General features: G+C 50.0%; 2 protein-coding genes across 3 annotated transcripts in view; one reads left to right on the top strand and one right to left on the bottom strand.

Annotated features, from left to right (window-relative positions):
- Positions 1-121: 121 nt before the first annotated feature.
- LOC122379239 overlaps positions 122-23,932 on the bottom strand; it is an 88,694-nt gene continuing 64,883 nt past the window's right edge. The window contains exons 3-16 of one of the 2 annotated variants that reach the window (XM_043361256.1): positions 9,525-9,802; positions 8,952-9,081; positions 8,540-8,645; positions 7,587-7,691; positions 7,124-7,264; positions 6,393-6,489; positions 6,085-6,202; positions 5,489-5,593; positions 5,041-5,170; positions 4,457-4,606; positions 3,802-4,021; positions 2,992-3,290; positions 2,378-2,662; positions 122-1,435 (exon numbers count right to left, since the gene is read on the bottom strand). In XM_043361256.1, coding sequence (XP_043217191.1) covers positions 899-1,435; positions 2,378-2,662; positions 2,992-3,290; positions 3,802-4,021; positions 4,457-4,606; positions 5,041-5,170; positions 5,489-5,593; positions 6,085-6,202; positions 6,393-6,489; positions 7,124-7,264; positions 7,587-7,691; positions 8,540-8,645; positions 8,952-9,081; positions 9,525-9,642 — 2,541 coding nt within the window. In that variant the 5' untranslated portion in view covers positions 9,643-9,802 and the 3' untranslated portion in view covers positions 122-898. Of the gene's footprint in view, positions 1,436-2,377; positions 2,663-2,991; positions 3,291-3,801; positions 4,022-4,456; positions 4,607-5,040; positions 5,171-5,488; positions 5,594-6,084; positions 6,203-6,392; positions 6,490-7,123; positions 7,265-7,586; positions 7,692-8,539; positions 8,646-8,951; positions 9,082-9,524; positions 10,059-23,932 lie in introns of those variants that run through there. The other variant, XM_043361252.1, reaches the window with a different exon arrangement.
- The window catches only part of LOC122379230, a 124,708-nt gene continuing 112,160 nt past the window's right edge, over positions 11,385-23,932 (top strand). Inside the window, exon 1 of the mRNA XM_043361240.1 lies at positions 11,385-11,538. The gene's annotated coding sequence lies outside the window, so the exon portion shown is untranslated. The remainder of the gene's footprint in view (positions 11,539-23,932) is intronic.

Below are 23,932 nucleotides of genomic sequence, written 5' to 3'. Positions count from 1 at the left end.
GCTTTTCCGATATCGTATCTGGCACTGTGTAATACACTTAAAAAGCTATAGCGTTGCTTGTAATCCGAATTGTTACGCATTTTATAAAATGAATAACAAATGCCCGCTGCACAAAGAGGCATAACAAACGTGTTTTATTGTATTAGGAAGGAGTTACACATAAAACATTTTATTATAATCATTTTTGAAGCTTAACATTTTCTAGGGAAAACAACCTTTAAAAAATGTCTACTTTCACCAGCATCATAAACCATTATGTCGTAGACGTAGGTACACGGTAAGTACGCACTACCAGTACATTACTACAGCACCCATATGCAAGTGCATGCAGTAACACAGTGCCTATGCGGTATGCAAAGGCGATGCGATACGTTCGTCTGAGCTGTGGACCTCTCCTATGCCTGTGCGTCTACTCACTGGGCCCTTTTACATAAATGGCGCTCGGGGAACCGTTTAGTTACAGCTTGGAAATCGGGAATTGGGCTTAAAACAGCTTCCACGTGATAAGTACGCCTACAAGCATCGCTCACGAGTCAACAATACATATGTTACGCAGACATGAACTTAACCACAAGAGCGTCATGAAAACTAGTTCCAATTAAACTAATCTTTCATTACCTATTCTGATTAAAGGTTGAAGTACCATATATAAAGCAGTTCAGCCGGAAAGATCATTACCTCTCATCTCTTGAGACTACAAACACGCCATGAGTTCCCTCAACCCTCCCTATGAGCATATCATCTTTCATCCCAGCCATCAGCCAATGCAATTCACGGCTCACTAGGCGACCCTACTAGGCTTCCTGGCCCTTCCGCCCACCTTCCCTGCCATCCTCCCAATACTGGACATAGCCTCCCTCCCCTCGCGGACAGCCGTCGAGTTGGGCTTACGACCCCATCAGTGAGGCCTGTACGGCTCCTCCGCCGCCGTCTCCGCCTCTGACGTCAAACAGCGCTCCTCGGGAGCCGGAGGCGGCCAGCAACGTCGACGTCGACGGCGACACCACCACACGGCCACCGCCGCCAGGCAGCAGAGCGTCATCGCGCCGCCGCCGATCATCCCGATCTCCCTCCAGCGCGAGTCGCCGGCGCCGCGAGCGCTGGCCGCCACCGCCGGCGGGGTGGTGTACGGAGTGGTCACAGCCTCCACGGCTACCAGCTGGGAGGCAGCAGGACCTCCGGAGGTGGACGGCACCCGCGACCACTGCACCAGCAGCCGCGCGGTGGGAGAGCGGCTGGCGAAGTGCAGCCAGACCCGGCCTCCGCTAATGGAAGCCGCAGGGACGATGTGTGAGCTGCCCTCGGCGCCGGAGCAGAGAGTATCTAGAAGGCGGAATTGATCTGTGTACACCCGCAGGCTGTCCACGGAGCAGTTGGACTGCAGGTGCAGCTCGCGAACTTGGAACCACAGGTCGTGGCCGGCGCCTACATCCACCTGTAGATAGGCATTGGAGGAGGGGGGGGGGGGACGGAGTCAGCAAAATCAACGCAATTCATCGGACAGCAAATTTATCTATTTGAATGGTCAAGAGCAGTGGCGTCGATTGCTATTGGGGCTTTTATTCCGGATGACCTCTCAGACATAAGTGCTCCGGCTTCTCTAAGGCAAATACCTAGATGACCTAATTATTTCACCTCCCTAATGCACACTGAAAACAATTTAACCCAAGGCTGGCGAGTAAACCGGTGTTTTACGGGTACCCCTATCCGCAACCATTTTTAACCATCCTCCCAGGAGTAGTGCTAGGTCCCATTGCGGTGTAGTCGTACTTGCTCTGAACGGATATAACCGCTGTCAGCGAACAAGTGCGCTGAGAGCAGGGACGACTACACTGCACACAGAAAAATATTGACACCGTTAGCGGTGTAATTGCACAGTACATATCTGAGCACTTGAGGAAAGTTAATTTAGTCCCTTCCCCGCTTAAATTACTCGCGCTTCTAAATGAACACCAGGAAGAAGGTAATAGAACACTGTTAGGAGGGTTGGGTGTTTTACTACATGTAGGAAAACACCCAACCCTCCTAACAGTGTTCTATTACCTTCTTCCTGGTGTTCATTTAGAAGCGCGAGTAATGTAAGCGGGGAAGGGACTAAATTAACTTTCCTCAAGTGCTCAGATATGTACTGTGCAATTACACCGCTAACGGTGTTAATATTTTTCTGTGTGTGCAATGGGACCTTACTGTACTCCTGGGAGGGTGGTTAAAAATGGTTGCGGATAGGGGTACCCGCAAAACACCGGTTTACTCGCGGGCCTTGGGTTAAATTGTTTTCAGTGCAGTAGCTGTCCCTTTCAGAGGCAGTAGGCTGGGTCCTGCACCCTATCACTAACCTCCCAGAGGCAGTAGGTAGATCTGCATTCCCCATACTGACCTCCCAGACGCAGTAGGTGGGCTCGCGCGGCTGATAGTCCAGTGCCGGGTACTGCAGTCGATCCCCCGTCGCCTCCGTCCTTCCGCAGAACGGCCCGTGCACAAACCGGTACGTTCCGGACAACAGCGGCGCTGAGCTGTCCCTCAGCACGTGCCGCCCAGCGGCAGCGCTGACCGTCAGCTCCAGCGTCAGCTCAGCGGCTGAGGTCAGCAGGGCCCGCGGCGCGTGGCTGGAGCGGCACAGACAGAGCGGCGGCTCCGCCAGCGAGGCCAGGTGACTCGGCGACTGTGAATGGGCGCGGGAAAATGGGAGTTATTGGCAGATTCCAACCCAAGGCTGCTCTATGGAGGCACCGTACTATCATGGCTGTTTACCCCAATATTCAGTAGGTACACCGTACATTCAACGATGAACAATCTTAGCCGGAAGTAATGTGCACTCTTTTTTACGAACGAACACTATGCAACTGTCTAAATGGAAAGCTGAAATTGGTCGGGGACGCGAAGGATCTGTTTTCAGCTCTTAGCAAACAACTCGTAACAGTTACGTCACCAGTTGTTAGGACTCAATCAATAACCCACCCGAACAGTCAGTCTGTCAGCCATCGTGCTCACCTGAAGACAGGCGTCACCATCGGCGGGCGCCTGACATCGCTCCCGCAGGCTCAGCTCAGTCACATTGATGAGCAGACGAGCATACCGGCGCGGGTCGGCCGAGAACGTATACCGACACCTCACTCCGGCGGCCCCCTCAAACACGAGGCGGTTCTGCGGGCCTCCAAACGCGCCCTCCTCGGCGTGCCACGAGGGGAACGTCTCGTCGCAACGGGTGTCCTTCACCGGCAGACCCCACCAGGCCTCGCGGAAAAAGTCGAAAGACGCCCGGTAGAAGAGGGAGCTGGCCTCGAATGAGCCTGTCAGAGGATGAGACAGGCAGTCAGACGCCAACGATGTGCTGATCCATGGTGCTAGTGGAGAGAGAAAGAGTTACGACTCACTTTAGGTAAGGGATCAACGGCAACCAGAACCCCTTCGTGATAGAGTTAACAAAACTATGAAGTGTTACTGATGTAAAGCATCTTTCAAGCCAGTCAAACATGACATTAGCCGTTTTCACGACGGGCTATCCGGCGAATGCACCTAATTTGACCAAATCTGCACCTATGTAATGTCTTTTACAGCAAATATCTTCATTTTTGAATTTATTTCAGTGTTTTAATCGATGGTATTGTCTGATAATATGACGAAGCAGGTATATAAGCAATTATTGCAGCCCTAGCTGATAGCTACTAAAAGACACACTAGATCTATTGTGACCAAATCTGCACCTAATCTGCACCAAATGTGCACCAAATGTGCACCAGATGGCCGTCGTGAAAACGGCCATTATGTCACCCTGAGCGTGTCGCTGCATGGATCACTGACCTGTGCGGCTGGTGAAGAGCACCAGCAGCGTCCTTCCGGTAGAGAGGATGGGGTCGCTCTTGGCCGGAGCGCTGAACGTGTCGCAGAACAGCTGCAGCAGTCGGTCGGAGCGAGGTTCGGCAGCGTCGTATACCGCCAGCGACTCGGCGCAGTCTCCGTCGTCGGCCGCCAGAGGCGCTGTGATCGGATCCACTCGGAAACTGGTGAACCGAAGTCGCACCTGGCCACAGGACAGGAAAGAGGGGGGCAAGTAGTGAACCGGTCTTTCTTTTCGTAACGCTACGAATTTATAACGAATAGATGCTGATAGGCATCAGAGTCTAGCGACTCTAGCGTATAGTATGTATAATACGTATAGTATGTGGTCGGAACGAATGACCCAGAGGTGTCGGCCCACGGCGATTACCGCAGAGATGTTGAGCCTGTATCATCCCCATGCATGCGAAAGTGTCGACAGCACATGCCTCATTTGATTATTTTAAGAACTTTTATTACTTTTACATAATTGCGTTACTCTTATCGGGTTTTTGTGAAGTGTCAACGAGGTGCGTACTGCGTATGGTAGATGTCATGAATAGAACTCGTCAACCTATGCGACATGTGTGCCATGGCACTCCATGACCGCACCTGAAGTGTCCCGCCGTCTCACTCTCACCCTCTGTCCGCTGTCTGCCCGTATGAGGTGGCGGCAGGTCGTGTTGGCCGGATACCAGTGAGCGAGAGAGGAGAACTGACCGCTGCTCTGACCGCTGCGACGGAGACGGCGGGCGCCGAAAATCCAGTCACACAGGCCCGACAGCTTACCCTGTCAATAAGATGAGAGAGCAGAGTCATTCTTACCTGTCTAAGTAACACCCAGTCAAAGAGATCAGATAAATTTCCCTGTCGCTAAGGGGAGGGAACATGGAACACCCAGTTACATGACATAGACAGCACATAGGCAGCCTACCCTGTTCACAGAGAGGGCAGAGTTAGGTTACCCTGCCTAAGTATCACCCGATCACAGACCGGACAGCTTACCCTGTCCATAAGGAGATAGCAGAATGGCCAAAACCTGTCCGTCTAAGCTCTGTCGACCAGCGCCACCATGAAATTGCAGCGGTTTATATTTTCACCATGTTACAGACCACATAACCCAGGATAACTCACAGAATTCGCAGTCCGAAAGACGGCTTTGTGACAGCCGTCTGGACAGACAAACAATCGTCCGGAACCATTATGACAGGGCTGTCAGCTCACCTGCGTATCTCGTTTTCCGGGCACGCTGCCGACGGAGAACTGGAATCCCTCGTTGAGCAGCGGTCCGGCCGGGGAGCTGGTGAAGGTCACCAGCAGGTCTGTGCCCGACCCGGTGACCGAGTGCGGGAACCTGTCCGTATCGATAATGATCTGGTGTTACACGAGGGTTTACAGAAGGAGACAGACAGTCATGTTGAAACGTCACATGGATTTACAGGCAGTGTCATCTTTGGAGCAAGAAATGTTCATGTGAGGTATAGTCAGTAACTAAATAATTTGATATTGCTCTTCTATGAAAGCTGTGACGCTTGCAGTAAGCAGCTGAAGCGAGCCATACTGTTTATAGGCTGATTGTATTTAGCACCGCTGACAAAAAATCACTTTTCTATGTTTTCTCGGCCATATGTATGAGCACTAATCACGAATCTTCTAGTGCGATCATGCTTACCTCCCGAATCCACAAAAAGTGCCGATCTTTGGATCGATTTCATTCTTCCCGTCGTATATTGTGATGTAGTCTCTCGTGCATCGCTCAGCCTCTGACGTCAGAGGCCTGTCGATGAACATCACATTAAACATCAGTGATGTGATTTAACCGCTCGATTTCAATATCGACTCGGACGCGGAGCGGCATGCTTCGAGATTCAGTGAAACATCAAGCCGTACCGCCCGTTTTGTGAAACGACTGACAGGTAGGCTGTACCGCAGCACACTGCTGTCCGGCGGGCTAGCCTACCAGCGCAGGTGCCGAGCGCCGCCGACCGCCCTCCGCGTTATCTGACTGCGTTATCTGACAGGGTAGGTAGGGACTCAACGGAGAAATATCAAGTAACGATTGCACATTTCGACCGTGGATTTCGTCATCCGTCGCATATTTCTTATCTATTTGTTTCGCATATTGTTCGTGAATCGCTGTTTTATCAATAATCGCAAACAAATTTAGATGACTTCGTCTACCACACATCAGCAAAGAAGCACTTTCATGCGTACCTATTCCCACATCAAACAGCATAACTATTACGAGCCGAATGCTGATGAGCTTACCGGAGCGGACATATCATTGGACTGTCGCAGCGTTGTCCATCTATGCTGACTTGCTGGTCTGCTGTGTACAGTCGAATGTAGGCTCGCTCAACGTTCAGATGATAGCGACAGTGTAAATCTGAAAATAGCAAACGTTTTTGTGTAGAAACAATGCAATATCCATGCAGTATGATTTACAATAACTTTATTACTCGTTATCGAATATATGTGATTGTTCTATTGGTCGATTCTACATTTCGTTGGAAGGATTAGATGAATTAACAATAGACGGTTTGCATTGCATGTAAGCTTTACATAAGTCTGCTTACTCCTGGGATAGGGTCCTGGGTAGGCGGGCGACTGGACGAAGCAGCTATCCGTTCGACACCGACTGAAGACGCGCTCACAGTATCTGTTCGGCCCGACCTGCGAGGATACAGAAAGGGAAATTAATAAGGCTCGCCGTATTTTGTAGGCCAATCACATTTCATTACAATAGCTCACTATCATAAACACTATGTTCCCATCTGTGTCACATTTAGATAAAACGACGCGTGTAATTGCTGCCATATAACGTTATCAAGATTCAAGTAGAACAGCTTTACAAACTGATTGCTTTTGATTAGCATAGAAATAACCCTGACATGAAGAAAATGCTGCATTAGCCAGAGTCCTATGGTCGACTGCAATTTAGGTTACACATTACTTGCATGCATGCATGTTTGTAGTCCGTGACCCGTAGTCTGGAAGGCAATAGCTTCATAGTTTATATTATTTCATTTTGTTTCGGAATGCACACGAACACGTGAATACAAGCTGGTTTTAATTAATCCCATCACACGTCCCCCCCGTCTGGTTTGGATGACTGCAACATAAAAGACCTCTTAGGCTTTTTTGACAACCATTTCACTCTTCGCTAAATGTAGAGAAAGACTCGGTAGCATCCATCCTTGATATCTATCCTTGACATAAGTTTGCCTATCGATCTTTCTAATTAATTTGTTTTGCTCTCAGTTCGACCCGCACCACAAACAACCTCATCGTGCCAAAGTGTACTCACCGGGTCTCCCCGCCGTCCTCCAGGGTACAGCTCCGGCTGTTTCCCGTAACGTTTGTGCAGCGCTCTCGTCAGCTCAGTTCGAGAGAAAAACGAAAGGTATGTGCCCTCGGTGAAGTTATCCACGTGAAATATCAGCTTCACCTGAGAGCAGAAAGGTGAACATGGGGAAAAAATAATTCCATGTTTTTAAACTTGATGATGAAACACGATACTAAAGCCATCAGCGTTGCAGAAAACACAAATGAAACGCACAGCCAAGACGAGAACTAGTTAATTCATCTGGAACCTATGCGGTGGCAAATGAAGTAAAAAAAGGTCTTGAGCAAACCTCCATAAAGCTGCTTGACGTGGTCTATGCGTTGCCAGTACAAGAGTTACATGTTTATCTTACATTTGATGAACGGTCAAAAGGCTCACTTTTATTTCCCTCATACCCACATAATCATAGATCGGTCACGCTCACCGAGTTCGTCTCACTGATGAAGTTCTTGCTGTTCTGCATTTCTCCGCAGAAGAACCCAGGAGACAGATGATTGGTGACGGGAGTCTCCTCGTTACCGTCAATAATCTGTCAGAGAACACATCGTTAGCACTGTCAGCAGCTTATCGAACAGAGCTGGCGCCGGGACCACAGCAGTGCGACAGTTCTGGGTATGATCTTTCCCAGAAATGAAGCGAATGTCAGAAATTTCCTGTAGGATGACAAGCCGGCGTTTCGTCGGTTATGTCGTTCCCAAATGTTTCTCCATTATGAGTTCCATTTGTGATTTATGGTAAGGCAGTCATGACTGTTTGGAATAATGTGATTTACGAGCGTGAAATATAACCATGTAGCCGGCCATTCATCATTGGTGCTTTCGCGGATATATGGGATATGTTTCGGAAGTTATGCATAAATTATTCGTGAGGGGTGACTTAGCTCAAGTAATATGATTAGCTTAGCCTTTAGATTGGTAACGATAGCCAATCTCTCTCTTCCCCCCCCCTCTCTCTCTCTCTCTCTCTCTCTCTCTCTCTCTCTCTCTTTCTCTCTCTATCTCTCTCCCACTCTCTCTATCTCTCTCAAACTCTCTATCTATCTCTTCCTCTCTATCTCTCTTTCGCTCTCTTTCTCTCTCTCTTTCTCTCTCTCTCTCTCTCTCTCCTCTCTCTCTCTCTCTCTCTCTCTCTCTCTCTCTCTCTCTCTCTCTCTCTCTCTCTCTCTCTATGAATCTCCTCTCTCTCTTTCTCTCTTTTCCCCCTCTTCTCTCTATCTGTACACGTACCTGTCAACTATCTCAGTAGGTTTTTTCACTTGTTTGTTATGTCTGTCCGTCTGTCTAGCTGCAGGTATATGTATGTCGTCTGTCTGTCAACAAGCATATGTGAGCCCTCACCTGGACATAGCCCCCTCGACACACATATGTAAACCCTTACCTGAACATAGCCCCCACGACACGTGGTGCTGTTATGCACTCGGCCCACGTTGAAAGTCTTGAACCGAATGTCGATGACGTAATCAGAGCTGGGCGCACCGTTTGGTCTGCAACAAACACAGGATATTAGCATGTTTGGCAATGATAAATTAAACGGCAACTGGAGTCGATTCAGACAGGAACAAGATAAACGAGATAGACACCAATGTTTCCCACGTCTGCTATTCAGTCACTTTTCCCAGTCTGCCCATCTCTTCTAAAAACCGTCTCCAACTACCCTCAATTCCCATATTCCCCACGCCTCACAATCTGTATTTGTCTCCCCTAGCTATCCATCTCTTTTCAAATATCATCTCGTCTCCCCTGTCTCCCCTCGTATTCCCATGTATCCGGTCTCTTCTCGCGGCTCTCACCTGAACTCGTACCAGCAGGTCAGAGGCTTGTTGTATGTCTCTGCCGTCACACTGGGTGTAGAAACGTCTTCGTAAATCGCCACAGTTTTGTTACACTGGCCCGTCTGGACCTCCTCCACGGGCAGAAACTCTGTGAAAGTGACAGGTTCAGTGTCAAAGTCAGGAATGCATATCATACTCAATTATCTTGGCAAACATGAGGTCAAATTAGCTTTTTTGTGTTAAAATTTATGCTTTTACTGAGCGATGTCAAACCATCGTAAAACATATTGAGATGAAACGGTGACTATTGAGAGCACTTCCTAGTGACCCAGCTAAGAGACACAAAAACAATCACTACAAGTACCTACCTATTCACAGTCAAAATCAAATTCAAAATTGTATGTTTCTTTTTCGGAATAAAACATCAACACTTATGTTTTGGATAGATGCGCCTGCTCTCACATAAAATTCAATTGTCCTAAATATCTAAAATAAAATTGATTTCTGAGATGTTGAAATGCCGCCCATTTTCAGTCTCCTCTATCATGGTATATGCGCGATAAAAAGATCACAAGAGCCTTCCAGTCTCACCTTGCCTGGCCACCGGAGGATAGTGCTCTTCATATCCCCTTCCGTTGCTGCGGCACAGCTTGGCCAGCAGCAGGCACAGCAACAGCAGCTGGCGACTCCTCTTCAGCGACGACGGCATGGCGACAATCCTCACTAGTTAATCTTTGTCCTCACCGTTTTTTCTGATTCCATCAGTCCTCTGAAGTCTTGACCTCCGTGCCGATCGTCTTAGATCACTGGTACCCCGTTCTCACCAGAACTCTGTTTTGACGCAAGATATTCTCTCACATTTCTCACATCTAAAGACGAGACAGTCGGGGCCCGCCCCGATCTTTGAGGCGTCGCCCGTGGCGCCTCAAACAACGCACACCGCTGCCCGCGACTGAACCCCGTGGAGACTTCAACTGTCGACTGGTCGGGAGCACCAACCACTGCCGCCTGGCTGGGTATGCTGTCCCGCTCAGCACAGTCTCGCTGACCAGCTTCACGGGAGGATCACCGCAGAGAGGACGGGCGTGGAACACCGCCGGGCGGGCTGGTCGAGACGTATTGAACGACGCTCGTCGTCGGCGACGAGGCGTCGGCGTCGGCGGCGCAGGAGGAACGACAGAGGCGGAGCCAGGTCACAGGCTGAGGGGGGTAGGGGTCAGTGGGACAAGGTTAGGGCTGAGTTGGGCGCAGGGGGGGGGGGGTGGTGCTGGGCCGTGTGGGGTAAGCTTAGGGGAGGTAGTGGAGGGCAGGGGTGCGGAGATGAGTGTATGGGCATAGTAGCAGACGTATGCTACCAGCCGAGACTGAGACTGCTAGTTGCTACCACATCACACCACAGACAGAGTTATATGTGCGATGGTACTCGTAAGCGTTGCATTTGCTGGTTGTTGGACGAGACTGGTGAATATCTAATATCTCGTCAGCTACCCACAGCAAACGTCTTCTGGCATTGAGGCGTCAACCACCTCCATGCTAAATTTGTAGATCGGTTCCAGCGCGTATCACAAATCACCAGCTGACAAGAGCTAAGCGCCTTTGAAAGTCATCAAGTTCCACTTCCGAGCAATTCACCGGCCAGTCAGCTCATCCTACCAGAGATACTTTCTTCGTTTTCATTCGAAATGGTGACACGGTGACGACAGCGTTGAATTTTTATGTCATGTCCAGCTTTGCAAAAACTACCAAAAATAGTATGCCTTTTAATAGTGTATACGGTTGCATTCGCTTATAGGTAGAGGCAAATCCCATGTTTTGGCAAGGAAATGAAACTCATGGGTTTTAAAGGTATGGACATTTAACTTGCCAACCATGCACTATTTCATATCAACTGAGGTCCGGCCTATTCGTGGTGGCTTTCGTAATTTCGACTTGACGCTGGTCTTCCGCGGTAGGCATACCTATAAACGCTAAATTATTCTAATTTTCCGCAAATTTGTTTGTCTACAATCAATCTACAAATACAATGTCTAGTGTCTACCCATATATCAAGTCTACATTTTGGCCGTTTGCGTGTGACTTATATTTACCTGATTTAAACTTGACCTTCTTTCTTGTGATGTTATCATCCTTCTAAAATAAGCTTCAGCCTACGTTATAATTTCGGATTAATCCACTGCGGGAAAGATTCTCTCTGAGCTCGTAAGCCAAAAGAAAAAATATGCAGCCAACCGATCGTAGGCCGGAATGCGTCCCCTCCCTCCCCCCCAACCCCGGTGCAGGCCGGACCGGGGGGGAGAGTTCCCCCTCTGGCCCCACCTCTGCCCCCTCGCTGTCTCCGCCCCTGCCCCCTCGCTGTCTCCGCCCCTGCCGCCACCCCCGGTGCGGGCCGGCCGGCAGCTGCCCCGCGCCGGGCCGGCCCAGCCTCCACTGCGCAGACGGCAGGGAGAGAGGCATTGATCCCGTTCTAGGCGCCACTCGCGGCAGCCTGCCGGTGGCGGCTGCAGCCGGCTCGTGCGGTGAACAGCGCGCCCGCTGTGTGGGTGACGTGGTCACTGGAGCCCCCATGGACTGACCCCGCTCCGACCCATCTGGGAGCTCCCATGAGGTGAGTGGGGACGGAGGGCAGGGTGGGGGCTGAACCGAAGGGCTGGAGTCAGTGCTGGGGAGGTCTGAAGTTGGATGTGTTTTTAGACTTCTTTCGCTGCAACAGTATCGTATTTATTGCGTTTATTGTTATGAATTTACGCTTGCGCAACTATAATCGTAAGCACATATCGCCCTTTTCATTACAGTTTTCTGGCAGCAGCTCTTCAGACGATGTGATTGTAAAATGATTATCATGCATGTTGAAGAGGGAGATTCCTTTCCGGGCCAGGGTCAAGTGCCGTGACGGCTATGCGACGGGGTCATTGGAAGACGCAGTTACACTTAGCGAGATGGTGTATCGATTGGCCCACTGGTTGGACCACGGACCAGAAACTTTTCCACTGCGACCGCCGGCTCACTGGCACGCTAGTTATTGCAATGCGCTGTAAGGGATGGCCTCATTTTGACATTGGCAGTTTCCGGGCGCCGTGAACTGCATCTCATAACCGTTTCGCTCCATTCAGTTTGTAATAATGCTGTAATTTGACTTGCATATTGCATATTTCCTTATAAATATACGAAATCATTATAATCATGCATCCGTTTATGTTATCATCAATATGCTGAAAATGGATTATGGCGCCTTGAAAGTGACATCAGTGTGCTTCTGCGCTCTGCGAATGGCCCTTTCCAAATTTGGGGAGTTAATTGCGAGCCTTCAGCGTCTACGATTAATTAGACCCCTACACGTGCGCACGTGCAGTTGCACCCCAACCGCGGCACATGAAAATACATACTTACTGACTTGTGCACGGCACCCTACTAACCAGTCTCTAGTGGTATGCCAAATTTGAGCACAGTCGGTCCAGCCGTTCTTGAGATATGGAAGCGTCAGCCTGCACGTGCGCACGTGCAAACTGGGTCCCATCTGACTTGTGCACGGCACCCTACTCGCCGAGCCCTAACGGTGTGCCAACTTTGATCACAATCGGCCCAGCCGTTCTCGAGATCTGGAAGCGTCACCCTGCCCGTGCGCACGTGCAGCGGCACCCCAACCGTGACACATGGAAATGCATGGCGGGGCGGGTGTCTACATCCATGCCAAGTATCAGCGCAATCGGCAAAATAACTAGAGTTATTACACTTGCTACCGAACTGACACCTCTTCGTTTTGCACGTGGCACGTGCATTAGTGGTCACCCATACGCATCGAGAGTAGCACACTACGTTAAGGGAAAGGAAGAAGCTATCCCACACAAAAGACCGCGAGTGAATCGGTCCAGTGGTTGCAGAGATATAAGGTTTGTAAAGGCACCCCACAGGCGGCCTACCTACTGCTAATATTTAGCAATAATCAGTGTCGCATCCGCACACGGGAGGTATCGCCGTCACCTGTTCGTATACTGTAATGTGGTTGGGTTCAAGTCACAGTCGAGCCCTGCTTTTTTACAGCTTTTCTTAAAAACGGCACATCGTGCAGTGACGTTCTATACATTGTTGGAAAGAGCATCGAAAGTTGTATATTTTATTAACTTTTCACTTTGGTATATCTGCAACGTAAAAAGTTATTAAGCAACAAAGACGCTCCCATTGACTTTCCATGTTGAAAATTTTAATTTTCAAATGAACTTTATAAGAAAAAATGAGTTTTGCCAGCTTAACGAAGCATAACGGCATGTACTATGCTCTTTCCTCTACAAGATATAAGAGTTTGGGCGAAATCTATCTCTAAAATTTTGTACAAAGATCGAATGAAAATGTCTCTGCAAAGTCTCCGCATCGCCGTCCATTGACTTAACATGGGACACAGCAAAATTCCAACTTTGACCTCGTGCAAAGACACGTTCCGAGATTCTGAGGGGTATACGGCGCACACTAGCGTGTACCGGAACGTGTTTGCCATAAAATGCTGGGAAGAAAACCACCTCCTTCTTGGCTCGTTTTCCCGCCATTGGCGATCGCGCAAAAAGTGTCCAAAACCCCGTTGACTTAACATGGTGAAAATGGAATCGCACGTGCCACGTGCCACGAGGTTTTAAGCGAGTAGCGACCGGTGCCATAAGGTAGATCGCCTCCGGGAGCCCATACACTGAACTTTTTACGAAGATTGTACATTTCGTCTAGGCCCCACCCAAGTTGCCCCAATTCGCGGCCAGACTTGCAAAACATAGCCCGGAGAACGACCGCTCCGGTTGTTTTTCAATAGAAAAACACAATTCTAACGAATAGTGTTTGTCTTTTCAAACAACCTGCGGTTAATGTCTCGATTCGCTGCCAGACTTGCAAAACATAGCCCGGAGAACGACCGCTCCGGTTGTTTTTCAATAGAAAAACACAATTCTAACGAATAGTGTTTGTCTTTTCAAACAACCTGCGGTTACCCAGCATCTGCGATGCTGGGCTCCGCATCGCGGGACCGCAGGTTGTTTGAGCAAGCACCTTTGTAAACCGCCGCCAAACGAGAGGATGAGCCTTGCACGTGCAGACCGGAGTCGGTGTGCTACGGACTGACGTGCACGGCACCCTATTCGCCGGTCTATAGCGGTGTGCCAAATTTGAGTGCAATCGACCCGGCCGTTTTCGAGATCTGGAAGCGTCGTCCTGCACGTGCGCACGTGCAAACTGGGTCCCATCTGACTTGTGCACGGCACCCTACTCGCCGATCCCTAATGGTGTGCCAACTTTGATCATAATCGGCCCAGCCGTTCTCGAGATCTGGAAGCGTCAGCCTGCACGTGCGCACGTGCATAACGGGTCCCATCTGACTTGTGCACGGCACCCTACTAACCAGCCTCTAGGCGGTGTGCCAAGTTTGATCGCAATCGGCCCAGCCGTTCTCGAGATCTGGAAGCGTCACCCTGCCCGTGCGCACGTGCAGCGGCACCCCAACCGTGACACATGGAAATGCATTGCCGGGTGCGTGCCAACATCCATGCCAAGATCAGCGCAATCGGCAAAATAACTACAGAGTTATTAGAATTGCTACCGAACTGACACCTCTTCGTTTTGCACGTGGCACGTGCATTAGGGGTCACCCATACGCATCGAGAGTAGCACACTACGTTTGGGAAAGGAAGAAATTATCCCACACAAAAGACCGCGAGTGAATCGGGTCAGTGGTTGCAGAGATATAACCTTTGCAAAGACGCCCCCACAACGGCCGACTGCTAATATTCAGCAATAATCAGTGTCGCGTCCGCACATGGGAGGTGTCCCCTTCACCTGTTCGTATACTCTAATGTGGTTGGGTTCAAGTCACAGTCGAGCCCTGCTTTTTTACAGCTTATCTTAAAAACGGCACATCGTGCAGTGACGTTCTATACATTGTTGGAAAGAGCATCGAAAGTTGTATATTTTACTAACTTTTCACTTTGATATATCTGCAACGTAAAAAGTTATTAAGCAACAAAGACGCTCCCATTGACTTTCCATGTTAAAAATTTTAAATTTCAAATTAACTTTATAAGAAAAAATGAGTTTTGCCACCTTAACGAAGCATAACGGCATGTACTATGCTCTTTCCTCTACAAGATATATGAGTTTGGGCGAAATCTATCTCTAAAATTTTGTACAAAGATCGAATGAAAATGTCTCTGCAAAGTCTCGACATCGCCGTCCATTGACTTAACATGGGACACAGCAAAATTCCAACTTTGATCTCGTGCAAAGACACGTTCCGAGATTCTGAGGGGTGTACAGCGCACACTGGCGTGTACCCAAACGTGTTTGCCATAAAATGCTGGGAAGAAAACCACCTCTTCCTTGGCTCGTTTTCCCGCCATTGGCGATCGCGCAAAAAGTGTCCAAAACCCCGTTCACTTAACATGGGGAAAATGGAATCGCACGTGCCACGCGCAAAAGACTTCTTAGCGAGTAGCGACCGATGCCATCAGGTAGATAGCCTGCTGGAGCCCATACCCTGAAATTTTTACGAAGATTGAGCGATTCGTTTAGGCCCCCGTCAAGATGTCTCGATTCGCGGCCAACTTTGCAAAACATACCCCGGACAACGACCGCTCCGGTTGTTTTTCAATAGAAAAACACAATTCTAACGAATAGTGTTTGTCTTTTCAAACAACCTGCGGTTACCAGCATCTGCGATGCTGGGCTCCGCATCGCGGGACCGCAGGTTGTTTGAGCAAGCACCTTTGAAAACGCAGCAAAAACGCCCGCCACCAAACGAGAGGATGAGCCTTGCACGTGCAGACCGAAGTCGGTGTGCTACGGCCTGACGTGCACGGCACCCTATTCGTCGGTCTATAGCGGTGTGCCAAATTTGAGTGCAATCCACCCGGCCGTTTTCGAGATCTGGAAGCGACACCCTGCACGTGTGCACGTGCAGCCTGGGCCCCAATTGACTTGTGCACGGCACTCTATTCGCCGGTTTCTAGCGATGTACCAAATTTAATATGAATCGGCCCAGCCGTTTCCAAGATCGGGAAACGACACCTACACGTGCGCACGTGCAGCTGCACCCCAACCGCGGCACATGAAAATACATACTTACTGACTTGTGCACGGCACCCTACTAACCAGTCTCTAGTAGTACGCCAAATTTGAGCACAGTCGGTCCGGCCGTTTTCGAAATCTTGGAGCGGCACGCTTCACGTGCGCACGTGCAAACTGGGTCCCATCTGACTTGTGCACGGCACCCTACTCGCCGAGCCCTAACGGTGTGCCAACTTTGATCACAATCGGCCCAGCCGTTCTCGAGATCTGGAAGCGTCACCCTGCCCGTGCGCACGTGCAGCGGCACCCCAACCGTGACACATGGAAATGCATTGCGGGGCGGGTGCCTACATCCATGCCAAGGATCAGCGCAATCGGCAAAATAACTACAGAGTTATTACACTTGCTACCGAACTGACACCTCTTCGTTTTGCACGTGGCACGTGCATTAGGGGTCACCCATACGCATCGAGAGTAGCACACTACGTTTGGGAAAGGAAGAAGCTATCCCACACAAAAGACCGCGAGTGAATCGGTCCAGTGGTTGCAGAGATATAACCTTTGCAAAGACGCCCCCACAACGGCCGACTGCTAATATTCAGCAATAATCAGTGTCGCGTCCACACATGGGAGGTGTCCCCTTCACCTGTTCGTATATTCTAATGTGGTTGGGTTCAAGTCACAGTCGAGCCCTGCTTTTTTACAACTTTTCTTGAAAACGGCACACCGTGTAGTGACGTTCTATACATCAGTGGAAAGAGCATCAAAAGTTGTATATTATATTAACTTTTCACCTATGTATATTACTAACGATAAAAGTTATAGAGGAATAAACACGCACCCATTGACTTTCCATGTTAAAAATTTTCATTTTCAAACGAATTTTATTAGAAAAAACGATTTCTGCCAGCTTAACGAAGCATACCAACATGTACTATGCTCCTTTCTCTACAAGATATAAGAGTTTGGGCGAAATCTATCTCTAAAATTTTGTACAAAGATCGAATGAAAATGTCTCTGCAAAGTCTCGACATCGCCGTCCATTGGCTTAACATGGGACACAGCAAAATTCCAACTTTGACTTTGTGCATAGAGGTGTTACGAGATTCTGGCGGGTATACGGCGCACACTAGCGTGTACCCAAACGTGTTTGCCATAAAATTCTAGGAAGAAAACCACCTCCTTCTTGGCTCGTTTTTCCGCTATTGGCGATCGCGCAAAAAGTGTCCAAAACCCCATTGACTTAACGTGGGGAAAATGGAATCGCACGTGCCACGTGCCACGAGGTTTTAAGCGAGTAGCGACCGGTGCCATCAGGTAGATCGCCTCCGGGAGCCCATACCCTGAACTTTTTACGAAGATTGTACATTTCGTCTAGGCCCCACCCAAAATGTCTCGATTCGCTGCCAGACTTGCAAAACATAGCCCGGAGAACGACCGCTCCGGTTGTTTTTCAATAGAAAAACACAATTCTAACGAATAGTGTTTGTCTTTTCAAACAACCTGCGGTTACCAGCATCTGCGATGCTGGGCTCCGCATCGCGGGACCGCAGGTTGTTTGAGCAAGCACCTTTGTAAACGCAGCAAAAAACGCCCGCCGCCAAACGAGAGGATGAGCCTTGCACGTGCAGACCGGAGTGGGTGTGCTACGGACTGACGTGCACGGCACCCTATTCGCCGGTCTCTAGCGGTTTGCCAAATTTGAGTGCAATCGGCCCGGCCGTTTTCGAGATCTCGAAGCGGCACCCTGCACGTGCGCACGTGCAGCCTGGGCCCCAATTGACTTGTGCACGGCAACCTATTCGCCGGTTTCTAGCGATGTACCAAATTTAATCTGAATCGGCCCAGCCGTTTCCAAGATCGGGAAACGACCCCTACACGTGCGCACGTGCAGCTGCACCCCAACCGCGGCACATGAAAATACATACTTACTGACTTGTGCAAGGCACCCTACTAACCGGTCTCTAGCGGTATGCCAAATTTGAGTGCAGTCGGCCCGGCCGTTCTCGAGATCTGGACGCGTCGTCCTGCACGTGCGCACGTGCAAAATGAGTCCCATCTGATTTGTGCACGGCACCCTACTCGCCGATCCCTAACGGTGTGCCAACTTTGATCACAATCGGCCCAGCCGTTCTCGAGATCTGGAAGCGTCACCCTGCCCGTGCGCACGTGCAGCGGCACCCCAACCGTGACACATGGAAATGCATTGCGGGGCGGGTGCCTACATCCATGCCAAGGACCAGCGCAATCAGCAAAATAACTACAGAGTTATTACACTTGCTACCGAACTGACACCTCTTCGTTTTGCACGTGGCACGTGCATTAGGGGTCACCCATACGCATCGAGAGTAGCACACTACGTTTGGGCAAGGAAGAAACTATCCCACACAAAAGACCGCGAGTGAATCGGTCCAGTGGTTGCAGAGATATAAGGTTTGTAAAGGCACCCCACAGGCGGCCGACTGCTAATATTTAGCAATAATCAGTGTCGCATCCGCACACGGGAGGTATCCCCGTCACCTGTTCGTATAGTCTAATGTGGTTGGGTTCAAGTCACAGTCGAGCCCTGCTTTTTTACAGCTTTTCTTAAAAACGGCACATCGTGCAGTGACGTTCGATACATTGTTGGAAAGAGCATCGAAAGTTGTATATTTTATTAACTTTTCACTTTGGTATATCTGCAACGTAAAAAGTTATTAAGCAACAAAGACGCTCCCATTGACTTTCCATGTTAAAAATTTTCATTTTCAAACGAACTTTATTAGAAAAAACGATTTCTGCCAGCTTAACGAAGCATACCAACATGTACTATGCTCCTTTCTCTACAAGATATAAGAGTTTGGGCGAAATCTATCTCTAAAATTTTGTACAAAGATCGAATGAAAATGTCTCTGCAAAGTCTCGACATCGCCGTCCATTGACTTAACATGGGACACAGCAAAATTCCAACTTTGACATCGTGCAAAGCACCGTTCCGAGATTCTGAGGGGTATACAGCGCACACTGGCGTGTACCCAAACGTGTTTGCCATAAAATGCTGGGAAGAAAACCGCCTCTTCCTTGACTCGTTTTCCCGCTATTCGCGATCGCGCAAAAAGTGTCCAAAACCCCGTTGACTTAACATGGGGAAAATGGAATCGCACGTGCCACGTGCCACGAGGTTTTAAGCGAGTAGCGACCGGTGCCATAAGGTAGATCGCCTCCGGGAGCCCATACACTGAACTTTTTACGAAGATTGTACATTTCGTCTAGGCCCCAATCAAGATGTCTCGATTCGCTGCCAGACTTGCAAAACATAGCCCGGAGAACGACCGCTCCGGTTGTTTTTCAATAGAAAAACACAATTCTAACGAATAGTGTTTGTCTTTTCAAACAACCTGCGGTTACAGCATCTGCGATGCTGGGCTCCGCATCGCGGGACCGCAGGTTGTTTGAGCAAGCACCTTTGTAAACGCAGCAAAAACGCCCGCCGCCAAACGAGAGGATGAGCCTTGCACGTGTAGACCGGAGTCGGTGTGCTACAAACTGACGTGCACGGCACCCTACTCGCTGATCTATAGCGGTGTGCCAAATTTGAGTGTAATCGGCTCGGCCATTTTCGAGATCTGGAAGCGTCACCCTGCACGTGCGCACGTGCAAGCTGTGTCCAATTGCATTGTGCATGGGACCCTATTCGCCGGTCTCTAGCGGTGTACCAAATTCGAGCTCAATCGGCCCAGCCGTTTTCAAGATCTTGAAACGACCCCTCCACGTGCGCACGTGCAGTTGCATCTCAACCGTGACACATGGAAATACATACTAACTGACTTGTGCACGGCACCCTACTGATCGATCTCTAGATGTTTGCCGAATTTGAGTGCAATCGGTCCAGCCGTTCTTGAGATCTGGAAGCGTCACCCTGCACGTGCGCACGTGCAAGATGGGTCCAAACTGACTTGCGCACGGCAGTCGGCACCCTACTAATCGGTCTCTAGCGGTGTACCAAATTTGAACTCAATCGGCCCGGCCGTTCTCGAGATCTGGAAGCGTCACCCTGCACGTGCGCACGTGCAGTTGCACCCCAATCGTGGCACATGGAAATACATACTAAATGACTGCAACCTACTGATCGGTATCAAGCGTTATGCCAAATTTGAACACAATCGGTCCAGCCGTTCTCGAGATCTGGAAGCGTCACCCTGCACGTGCGCACGTGCAGTTGCACCCCTACCAAGACACATGGAAATGCATCGCCTGGAAAGTGTCTACCTCCATGCCAAGTTTTAGCGCAATCGGCCCAGTAATTACCGCGAGCTATTGCGCTTATTACAAAACAGGCACCTCTTGGCTTTGCACGTGGAACGTGCGTTAGGGGTCACCCATATGCATCGAGAGTAGCACACTATGTGAAAGAAGGGAAAAAGCTACCCCACACAAAAAACCGCACGTGTATCAGCCCAGTGGTTGCCGAGATATAAGTCGTACAAAAACGTCCCCACGGCGGCCGGCCGCTATTTAGCAGTAAAATCGTGTCGCATCCTTCTATGGGAGGTATCCCCGTCACCTGTTCGTATACTGTCTGAGCAAAGGCCATACGTTACGGTCCAAACTCCATAGTGAGGCGGACATACGAATTTACGAGAGTTTAGCGACGAAATGATTCACTTAATTGTTAAGTAATGGGTACCATTAGACCATAAATTTTATCTAGCATCTCACCGTAGATGCAGTAAAAAGTGCTTTACTTTTCAATGTATATAAAGACTTGCTCAGCTCAATCAGTTCACTCTGTATTGGCTCAAGCCGTATCATGCGAACGCAATACAAACTAGAGCACCGACAGCGCAGCGCTCCCCAACTCACTGCTCGCCCAGTCCACCCGGGCCGCCGCCACGACGGCCCCCCGCAAGTAGGCATCCCGCACTGCACCGACAGCCGCGGGCGACCAGCTGACCGGCCAGCTGACCGGCCAGCAGCCGGCGGGCGGCAAGCCGCGGATGGCCGACCCGCCGGCGCGGCGAGGGAGGGGAGGGACGCAGCTGAAAGACCCGACTACATATATATCAAAGAAACATTATATGTAATCATCGATGACGCGACATAAATCTGCTTTATTGGGTTTAGCGGTGTAGTCTGTGATGCCATCACAATGAAAATAGCCTAGTTTTGTAGAGCATCAAATTCTGATTCCATAACGACTCTCGCTAGTCCATTTTCAATTGTAAATAAGCCTTTTATTGCGATGCAAAGTCCCGAAATGGTGCCGACGGCGGCCGGTCCCCCGATGGTACCATACCATAGATCAGAGGGCTGTTCACGGGCCCTGTGTGCGGTCGGACCGCACATAGCCTCCAAGCTCCGCCCACTGCGTCCCTACGTCAGCCTTCCGTCACCGCACACAGCGATCGCTGTGGCCGGTCGGGACTGGCCACAGCGGACCGTCCACCGCACGCAGCCGTGACGTCAGAACCGCCTACCCATCCCCTACCCCCACGCCTGCTGGACGCACCGCACACAGCGCACGCAGCAGTGTGCGGTGCCCGTGAACACCCCTCTGGTAAACAGGTTAGTTCACATTCCCGCCGCTATGCGGGCGGCGGCGGCGCCACCTGTCCTCGTGTCCGCCTGACACCGTAACGATATAGGTCTGAGCTCAAATCTCGGTAATGTCGTGCTTTTTTACTATATTTCTCAAAAACGGCACCACGTGCAATAAAGTTGTATATATCATTGGAAAGAGCATCAAAAGTTGTATAAAATATCAACTTTTCACTTGAATATGTCTTCAAGGTACAAAGTTATTAAGCACCAAAGACGCTCCCATTGACTTTCCATGTTAAAATTTTTCATTTTTAAACGAGCCTAAAAAGAACAAACGAATTTGCACAGCTTAAAGAAGCATAACAACATGTTCTATGGTCTTTTCTCAACAAGTCCTGAAAGTTTAAACAAAATCGTATCATATAATTTTGTACAATGAGCGAATGAAAAAGTCTCTGCAAAAACGCCCATTGACTTAACATGGGGAGCGAAAAAAGTTCAACTTTGACCTCGTGCAAAGACACGTTACGAAGTTCTGAGGGGTATACGGCGCACACTAGCGTGTACCCAAACGTGTTTGCCATAAAATGTTGGGATGAAAACCACCCCTTCCTTGGCTCGTTTTCCCGCTATTCGCGATTGCGCAAAAAGTGTCCCAAACCCCCATTGACTTACTATGGGAAAAATGGAATCGCACGTGCCACGTGCCACGAGGTTTTAAGCGAGTAGCGACCGGTGCCATCAGGTAGATCGCCTCCGGGAGCCCATACACTGAACTTTTTACGAAAATCGCAATGCACGTTTAGGCCCCGGTCAAGTTGCCCCAATTCGCGGCCAGACTTGCAAAACATAGCCCGGAGAAGGACCGCTCCGGTTGTTTTTCAATAGAAAAACACAATTCTAACGAATAGTGTTTGTCATTTTCAAACAACCTGCGGTTACCCAGCATCTGCGATGCTGGGCTCCGCATCGCGGGACCGCAGGTTGTTTGAGCAAGCACCTTTGTAAACGCAGCAAAAACGCCCGCCGCCAAACGAGAGGATGAGCCTTGCACGTGCAGACCGGAGTCGGTGTGCTACGGACTGACGTGCACGGCACCCTATTCGCCGGTCTATAGCGGTGTGCCAAATTTGAGTGCAATCGACCCGGCCGTTTTCGAGATCTGGAAGCGACACCCTGCACGTGCGCACGTGCAGCCTGGGCCCCAATTGACTTGTGCACGGCACTCTATTCGCCGGTTTCTAGCGATGTACCAAATTTAATCTGAATCGGCCCAGCCGTTTCCAAGATCTGGAAGCGACCCCTACAGGTGCGCACGTGCAGCTGCACCCCAACCGCGGCACATAAAAATACATACTTACTGGCTTGTGCACGGCACCCTACTAACCAGTCTCTAGTGGTATGCCAAATTTGAGCACAGTCGGTCCAGCCGTTCTTGAGATATGGAAGAGTCAGCCTGCACGTGCGCACGTGCAAACTGGGTCCCATCTGACTTGTGCACGGCACCCTACTCGCCGAGCCCTAACGGTGTGCCAACTTTGATCACAATCGGCCCAGCCGTTCTCGAGATCTGGAATCGTCACCCTGCCCGTGCGCACGTGCAGCGGCACCCCAACCGTGACACATGGAAATGCATCGCCTGGAAAGTGTCTACCTCCTTGCCAAGTTTTAGCGCAATCGGCCCAGTAATTACCGAGCTATTGCGCTTATTACAAAACAGGCACCTCTTGGCTTTGCACGTGGAACGTGCGTTAGGGGTCACCCATATGCATCAAGAGTAGCACACTATATGAAAGAAGGGAAAAAGCTACCTCACACAAAAAACCGTAAGTGTATCAGCCCAGTGGTTGCCGAGATATAAGTCGTACAAAAACGTCCCCAGACTCCCCACGGCGGCCGGCCGCTATTTAGCAGTAAAATCGTGTCGCATCCTTCTATGGGAGGTATCCCCGTCACCTGTTCGTATACTGTCTGAGCAAAGGCCATACGTTACGGTCCAAACTCCATAGTAAGGCGGACATACGAATTTACGAGAGTTTAGCGACGAAATGATTCACTTAATTGTTAAGTAATGGGTACCATTAGGTAGGCCATAAATTTTCTCTAGCATCTCACCGTAGATGCAGTAAAAAGTGCTTTACTTTTCAATGTATATAAAGACTTGCTCAGCTCAATCAGTTTACTCTGTATTGGCTCAAGCCGTATCATGCGAGCGCAATACAAACTAGAGCACCAGACAGCGCAGTGCTCCCCAACTCACTGCTCGCCCAGTCCACCCGGACCGCCGCCACGACGGCCCCCCGCAAGTAGGCATCCCGCACTGCACCGACAGCCGCGGGCGACCAGCTGACCGGCCAGCTGACCGGCCAGCAGCCGGCGGGCGGCAAGCCGCGGATGGCCGACCCGCCGGCGCGGCGAGGGAGGAGAGGGAGGCAGCTGAAAGA

The sequence above is a fragment of the Amphibalanus amphitrite genome, unplaced genomic scaffold, assembly GCF_019059575.1.
Source record: "Amphibalanus amphitrite isolate SeventyFive unplaced genomic scaffold, NRLGWU_Aamphi_draft 000007F_arrow, whole genome shotgun sequence".
NCBI lineage: Eukaryota > Metazoa > Arthropoda > Thecostraca > Balanomorpha > Balanidae > Amphibalanus > Amphibalanus amphitrite.
This window is presented reverse-complemented; position numbering and strand designations above follow the sequence as displayed.